We start from the raw sequence: 8,192 nt of genomic DNA, 5'->3' as shown, positions 1-8,192 counted from the left end.
TGTTTTTGCTTTTGCTTTTTGCTTTTTGCTTTTGCTTTTGCTTTTGCTTTTTGCTTTTTGCTTTTTGCTTTTGCTTTTTGCTTTTTGCTTTTGCTTTTTGCTTTTGCTTTTGCTTTTGCTTTTTGTTTTTGCTTTTGTTTTTGCTTTTGCTTTTGCTTTTGCTTTTTGCTTTTGCTTTTGCTTTTGCTTTTTGCTTTTTGCTTTTTGTTTTTGCTTTTGCTTTTTGCTTTTTTTTTTTTTGCTTTTTGCTTTTGTTTTTGCTTTTGCTTTTGCTTTTTGCTTTTGCTTTTTGCTTTTGCTTTTGCTTTTGCTTTTGCTTTTGCTTTTTGCTTTTGCTTTTGCTTTTGCTTTTTGCTTTTTGCTTTTGCTTTTGCTTTTGCTTTTGTTTTTGCTTTTTGCTTTTGCTTTTTGCTTTGCTTTTGCTTTTGCTTTTTGCTTTTGCTTTTTGCTTTTGCTTTTGCTTTTTGCTTTTGCTTTTGCTTTTTGCTTTTGCTTTTTGCTTTTGCTTTTGCTTTTTGCTTTTGCTTTTTGCTTTTGCTTTTGCTTTTGCTTTTGCTTTTGCTTTTTGCTTTTTGCTTTTGCTTTTTGCTTTTGCTTTTGCTTTTGCTTTTGCTTTTTTGCTTTTTGCTTTTGCTTTTGCTTTTGCTTTTTGCTTTTTGCTTTTTGCTTTTTGCTTTTGCTTTTTGTTTTTGCTTTTGCTTTTGCTTTTTGCTTTTTGCTTTTTGCTTTTGCTTTTGCTTTTTGCTTTTGCTTTTGCTTTGCTTTTGCTTTTGCTTTTTGCTTTTGCTTTTGCTTTTTGCTTTTGCTTTTGCTTTTGCTTTTGCTTTTGCTTTTTGCTTTTTGCTTTTGCTTTTGCTTTTGCTTTTTGCTTTTGCTTTTTGCTTTTGCTTTTGCTTTTTGCTTTTGCTTTTTGCTTTTGCTTTTGCTTTGCTTTTGCTTTTGCTTTTGCTTTTGCTTTTGCTTTTGCTTTTTGCTTTTTGCTTTTTGCTTTTTGCTTTTTGCTTTTTGCTTTTTGCTTTTTGCTTTTTGCTTTTTGCTTTTTGCTTTTTGCTTTTTGCTTTTTGCTTTTTGCTTTTTGCTTTTTGCTTTTTGCTTTTTGCTTTTTTACAACTTTTTTTTAATTAGTGCTTGATTAAAAAATACATACATACAAATTTAATAAAGCTAATTCAAACTTGTTATTATTCCTAATTAACAAAGGCAGACCGCCGTCTGTAACTTGGCCGTATTATTGGTGTGAATGTCTAGCAGTCATAATTGTTGCATGTCACGAAGTACTTTTTCGTTTCGACCGAGGGTAAGGCTGAAGAAAGACACAAAAAGAAGGTGCTTCCAGTTGTATATGTCGGCATATTTCGTTTTATGGGACTAATTAGTATCGCCAGTTGCAGGGAAATGGATTTAGTATATGAAATTGAGTATACTTTACTGTTTTGATGACATTTGTGTAGTTTATCAGATTGACTCAAACAATCGATTTTAAGATTTTTTTTTTGATGAAAACAAAATCGTTTAAATAAGATACGAATAATGAATTCACTGCTAGTAAGGGCTGATAAGGGTATGTCTAAATTTAGCGAAGACTTTTAACATTTCACTAATTAGAACGAACTCTTATCAACCTATGATGACGACTAACGACGGTGTCACCACCACCCTCTCAAAACGTTGACACCTGTTATCAGAAGTTTTGTTTTGTTGGTGAATTGAGTGTCAAAAGTCGCGTGCTTATCAATCAACGCCTTCAGTAGTTACACCTCCACAGAAGCAGTTCATGCGAGTTTTACACGCAGTTTTTTACTAAAAAATTAATTCATAATGATTCGTGAACTTCTGGATTTTCTGCTTCTACTTAAGGTAAGATTACAAGAGTGCACATTTAAACACAAAATTGCCGGTTATGATAATCTTCTTTTTCCAAACTTGCAGAACATTTTCATTGCACTAAACCTTTTCATTCGCAAGGGCATAGAAGCAAGAAGAAAAGCGTCTTTGGAGTCCGATCCCTCCTCGCCTGAACCCGATGACATTTTTGAAACCCTAATCGATCCGTTCACGCGGGAACGATACAAATTCAAAAACGTCCCCCGTCACCTGGAGGCTCGCTTTACTCGCTTCATTCGGCTGGGAGCTCAGCTGCAGTACATTTCCGCCAAAACTGGAGTTCCTCGGGGTGAGATTGTACACGCCGGAGCAAGTCAGTTCCAGGACCGAAGCAGTACTGTGCAAGAAATGCACGCAGCTCACGTTATTCGAGTGGGGGATATTAACGAAAATATTGGTGAATACTACGAATCATTTATAAGAAACTTTGTTGGTCACACGCAAATCGTACATCGATTGGCAAACATTGGCGTTGGTAGAGATTTTGACACAATACAGTCGAAATATTTGGACAAACTGGCAGTGATTGATTTCACGACACCACTCAATAAAACTGAAGCAAGATTAATTGAAGAAATACGAGATGCATTTTCACAGGCAATCACAGATTGCCTTGAAAATAGAACATACCCTGAATTAATGTATCAAAAATTGATGATTGCTCGTGAGAAAATTGAAGCCTTTACTCCTCGTGAGGTTTTTCAAAAGGCAACCAAAGGAGTTAATTATTTGAGGAAAAAGTGTAAAAGCTAAATGTTTTACGACATTTTTGTTTCGGAAATGTTATTACCAAGGTTGTTATCGATAAAATTATCGAGGCTCGATAACGATAACGATAATCTTATCGCCGATGATGGACCATAGCTCATCTTTAAGTTTTTTTTCTGAAATCGACTCAACCATATCATTTCAGTGCTTAACAAAGAATTTTTTTTTTTGAAAAGTATAAATATTCAAAATTTTTCTCAAATTGCCAAATTATTTTTTGACAGTACTCAAATTTTCATAATTTGCAATATGGGTTTCAAGCGAAGTGAAATTTAGTATGGTTTTTTACTATGTTATAGTTAAATTAAAAAATACTAAAATTTTCACTAAAAACTAACTTAATCCAACTATGTGACTGGTGCCTTCCTCACTGTTTACAAACAGTGGGTGACATGATGCGACACAAACATTTGAACACAAATTTCATCTATTTTTTTAGAATCCGGAATAAAAAAGATACTTAAATATCACTTAAGTTGTAATAACTCAAGACAGGGTTGCCAGATTATCAATGTTTTAGACTCTTTGGAAAGGTTTTTCGATTACCTAACTAACGATAGGTCGGATGACAGATTCGGACATAGTTTACATACAAGTGAGATCCGGATTTTTGTGAAAACACGTTTTTATACATAACTTTTGAACTACTTATCCAAACCTCAAACAATTCAATAGCGACGTACACACAGACATTTGTTCAGTTTTTTTATTCTGAATCGATAGGTATACATGAAGGTGGGTCTACGACGTTTCTGAAAGAAGTTCATTTTCCGAGCAGGATTATAGCCTTACCTCAGGTGAAGAAGGCAAAACCGTATTTTTTTGTCGAAAATACTCAAATTTAAAAAAATGCAATATTGGAATCAAACAAAAAGGAAATTTGGTATGCTTTTTCACCCTTATAAAGTTTTTTTTTGAGAATACCAAAAACAAAACACCGATTTAAAATACTAAAATGTTCAAAAAAATTTAAAACGGTTATTAAACAATGCGAAATTTGTTCTGAATTTTCAAATTATTAGAGTCGTTTTAGGAAAATGCTATATTTTTCATAAAATATCGTATTTTTTCTAAAGAACACAAAATTTTCACCAAATACCATATGTTTTCGAAAAAAACTAAAATTTTCCCAAAATATCGTGTTTTTCGGAAAACACTCAAATTTTCAATATGGGTATCAAACGAAGTGAAACGCTGTATGCTTGTTCACCTTAATTATGTTTTTAGAACAACTAAAAAAAATCACAAAACACCGTTTTTTTAACTCAAATTTTAAAATTGTTGAATACGGGTATCAAACAAAGCGAAATTAATTTTGCATTTTCATATTATAAAAACCTTTTTATAAAATACTGTAATTTTCACAAGGTACCATATTTTTTTCTGAAGTAAACATAATTTTCACTTAATTCCATATTTTTCCGAAGGAACTCAAATTTTCATTTTTTTCTTATATGGGTAGCAAACGAAGTGAAATTTTGTTTGCTTTTTCACCTTATTAAAGTTATTTTTTTTAAACCAGACAAAATCACAAAACTCCGTATATTTTTTGAAAATTCTAAAATTTTGAAAAAAGAATTAAAACGAGTATCAAATAAAGCAAAATTTGTTTCACATTTCAATATTATAAGAGTCTTTTTTGGAAAATACTATAATTTTCCCAAAATACCATATTTTTTCTAAATTACATAACATTTTCACCAAATACCATATTTTCTAAGGTACTCAAATTTTCATAATTTTCAATATGAGTATCAATTGAAACGAAATTTTGCATGCTCTTACACTTTTTTAAATATTATGTTAAATGTTAAAATTTTCACAAAGTGCCAAATTAAAAAAAATGCTAAAATTTTATTTATTTTAAAAATTTTCCAATTAAAAAACTGTGAAAAAGCATAAAAAATTTCCCTTCAATTGATACCCATAAATTTTGTGTTTAAAAAACTTCAATAAGGTGATAATTTCACTTCGTTTGCTATCCATATTGCAAATTAACATGATTTGAGTATTTTCGAAAAATACGGTATTTTGTGAAAATTTTAGTATTTTTCAATAAAATTGTAAAAAACTGAAAAAAGCATACCAAATTTCGCTTTGTTTGATACCCATATTAAAAATTATGAAAATTTGAGTACATTTGGAAAAACACGGTCATTTTTGAACAATTTTGAGTATTTATACCTTGAAGCTATATCCGAGGCATAGCAAACATTTTTTCAAAAAACTTCATAATTTTAATGAAGTTCAGTTGTTGCGGCCGATTGCCTCAACCCGGACGGTTTCGATGGTATTTTCGCGGGACTGTAAACCACGTTCTGGCACGGCAATAAAACACTCGTTTTTCTCTATAAAACTCTATCGACCGATTTATTTACACGGCTTGACTCTACAAAGTTTGCGAACGGAATGAATTTTGGTTCGATTTCCTTTTTCTCCCCTTCTTTGCGCGCGCTTTTCGTTCGCGCTAAATCTGACGATCAGGTTGCCGTTGCTTTTCGCCGTTGACGTTTTGACAGCGGCGCGGGGGGTTTGCCAATCGCAGCAACCAGTGTTGCCAATTGTCAGAAATTTTTATTTTACGCTTGAAGAGCCTCGGAAACGGACGCGATGGCGAATATTCTCCCGCCCGGCTGCGAAGCTGAAACTCCTTCAAACCGCAAGTCTTCGTCACAAATGACCCGGAGTAACTGGTTCGCTCCCCGGATGGTATTTCGACGATGGCCAGCTTTAAGCCGCCGCAGGACGGTGCAGGATCGTCGATCAGCTCAACGGTTTTTGGTGGAAGCTTGTCTTCGCTACGGACGGCGTCCGACTCAACACCACGGAGCGGGGTGGTGATGTCTTTGAGCTCGTTCAACGATCTCGGGCATTCGAGCCACTCCATCATCATCCATTCTGGCAGTGGGTCTGCCCAGGCGGGGTTGTCGGTGATGACAGAGTACTGTGATTTCGAGCCAGGTGGATCGGAACGACTGCGTTCAAGCTGGGTGAATCTTCTCAAGGCTTGGGACTGGTCGTCGACGGTATTTCTAAACGGAAGTTGAATAACGTAGCGGCTGCTCTCGTCGCTGCGGTGGGTTGGTGAGACAAGCTTGTCGAAATTCTCGGCGGAGGGGGGTGTTGAGTCTGTCAGCTCTTCAACTGATACTTCTACGGCATCTTCCAGGATATCCAGGCGCACATTATTGGAATGGACGATAGGAAGACTCACCTGGTCGAGCGGGTCATAGGTGCCCGTGACTATCCATCCCAGATCTGTCTCTCGGAGCGTGACGGCGCCGTTGAGCAGCTTCACCTTGTCCGACCTCAGCAGATCCCACACGTAGTTGGACGCAATCACCAGGTCAATGTCGTTGGGTTCGAAGAACTGCGGATCTGCGAGGCGAACGCCACTTGGAATTTTCCATCCAGACGTGTCAATTCTCACGGATGGAATAATCCCAGTTGGCTTCTCCGAGATGAGACAGGAAATGCTATCCCGGAAGTTGGTGTATCTTGAAGAGAGGTTCAGGATGACGCTGCTCCTCGCCGGTGTCTTGACGGCGTTTGCTCCAATCAGCATCACGTTGCACTTTGTCAGCGGTAGCTCGAGCTTACGTGCCATCGCCGCTGACAGGATGTGGGCTTGCGATCCGGAATCCAGGAGTGCGCGACACGGGTGCAGTCGACCGTGCTTGTCCACCACGTTAACGACTGCTGTCTGCAACAGCACAGGTCGGGAGGTTTGCAGCAGCCCGCTGTTGCAGCACGACGTCGTCTGCTCCTCGCTGGCGTCGGCGTTCTCGTTGCTGGAACCATTGGCCGCTTGTTCAGTGGCTGGTGGAGGCTTAAGCGCAGCCTCAGACTTCGGCGATGCTTGTTCTTTCGGTGAGTCCTTGTGGAGTAGGTTGTGGTGCCTCTCTCCACACTTACACGTCCTCTCGGAGGGACACTTCCTGACCAGATGGCCGGTTCTCAGGCAGTTGTAGCAGGCTCGTGTCTCTCTCACCTTCTCCAGCCTCTGTCGGATGGTTGCCACCGCAAAGCTCGCACACCACCTCGCTTGTGGTCGTGGCCGCAGTGAACACATTCACCGAAGGTTTCGTGGCAGATGGCATCTTAGAGACTGTCGGCTTGACAGCAGATGCCTCTGGGTCGGACAGCTCACATCGCTCGAGAATGTGGCATCGCTTCCTCAAGAAGTCAACGGTCGCTTGATATGTCGGTAGCTCACCCTTCTCAATCGTCGCTTCCCAGAGCTCTCGTGTCTCGCGGTCCAGGGCAGCTGCGAGGATGTTGACCACGATGAGCTCCGACACTCCCAACAGCTCTTGCTTGTGGAAGCGTAGACCTTCGACGTGCCTGGAACACCGCTCGACGACATCTCGCAACTCCGTCGATGACCGCTTTTCCATCTTTTTCAGCTGCAAGATGCCTTGGATGTGGAGATCGATGATCAGCCGCGTGTTCTCGTACTGCTCCTCCAGTTCCTTCCACGCTCCCCGGTAGTTATTATCCTGGATGGTTCGTAGGTCGATCTTCCCTTCCGCTTCACCAACGAGCGCCTTGTCCAGGTGGTACAGCTTGACGGCATCGGAATCGGACGAATTGCGCATCAAGTCCTGGAACATGGCCTTGAACTTTGACCAGTTCTCGTAACGTCCGTCGAACGTTGGGAGTGGAGCACGCAACGCTTGCTGGTGGATAATGACCTGTTGTGCGGCTTGGACAGCCGGAAGCACAACCTGGGCAGGTCTTTCATGCGCGGTCAGCAGCATTTCCAACGCGACCAGCGTTCGGTTGTAGAGCTGCTCGAACTCCAACCACTTTTCCTCCTGCTGTTTGGACACCTCATCTGTCTCCACCAGGTCCAAAATCTTGTCGTGAATTTCGTGACACTCACCGTAGTATTTCTCCACGTTGCGCTGATGGACTCTCAGCTGCGGCGGGGCCACGTCGGCTTCCCGTGGTTGGGCGCCTGCTTGGGCACCTGGCTGGGCGCTTGGTTGCACGGCATGCAAAACTCGCGTGAGCTTTCCCTTCACCAAGCTTCGCTTCTTCGAAAGCGCCTTGATTTCACCGTCCGCCATCTTTGCCTTCTTTTTCTCCCACAGCTTCTTCGGCGTCAGCGGTTTCACTGGGGACGGCACTAGCACTTCGACGACGGGTTTCTTCTCCTCAACTTCTTCTTCGCTTTCCGGTTCCGTGTGCAGCTTCAGGAGCGACCGCCACATAGAGTCAGACCAGCAACGCTTGTGCCGCCTGCACTCTACGGATTGTTCCACTCGTGGGAACCACTACAAAATGGCGTCGCTGCGCTTCTTCACTGCTCACTCACTCCACGAAACTTTCTGGCACTTCTTTTGCGGGCTCTTGCCGCCACTGTTTCCGCCGTTGCAGGCCACGGAGTCGCCTTCCGGAAGGATCTTTTCTCACTTCCAGAGCACACACTCGAAATCTTTTTCCGGTTGTGTTCTTCCGCTCGCACGATTTTCCGGAATCCACTGAACACTTCACTCTCGGATCCGACGGTCGAATGTCCAAATGTCCGGTACGAA

At 40.7% G+C, this 8,192-nt stretch overlaps 1 protein-coding gene across 1 annotated transcript; it reads left to right on the top strand.

Annotated features, from left to right (window-relative positions):
• Positions 1–1,763: 1,763 nt before the first annotated feature.
• LOC6040092 lies at positions 1,764–4,962 on the top strand. The gene is made up of 3 exons (XM_038250238.1): positions 1,764–1,857; positions 1,930–2,173; positions 4,904–4,962. The coding sequence occupies exons 1-3, from the start codon at positions 1,819–1,821 to the stop codon at positions 4,960–4,962; spliced, it is 342 nt and encodes a 113-aa protein (XP_038106166.1). The 5' UTR covers positions 1,764–1,818.
• The last annotated feature ends 3,230 nt before the right edge of the window (positions 4,963–8,192 follow it).

The sequence above is a fragment of the Culex quinquefasciatus genome, chromosome 2, assembly GCF_015732765.1.
Source record: "Culex quinquefasciatus strain JHB chromosome 2, VPISU_Cqui_1.0_pri_paternal, whole genome shotgun sequence".
NCBI lineage: Eukaryota > Metazoa > Arthropoda > Insecta > Diptera > Culicidae > Culex > Culex quinquefasciatus.
This window is presented reverse-complemented; position numbering and strand designations above follow the sequence as displayed.

Bases quoted from the DNA above. Each gene is read 5' to 3' on its own strand.
- LOC6040092 (XM_038250238.1), top strand. From the start codon at position 1,819: ATGATTCGTGAACTTCTGGATTTTCTGCTTCTACTTAAG. The intron at 1,858-1,929 runs GTAAGATTACAA...CCAAACTTGCAG, and splicing joins ATTTTCTGCTTCTACTTAAG to AACATTTTCATTGCACTAAA. The intron at 2,174-4,903 runs GTGAGATTGTAC...AATGAAGTTCAG, and splicing joins CAAAACTGGAGTTCCTCGGG to TTGTTGCGGCCGATTGCCTC.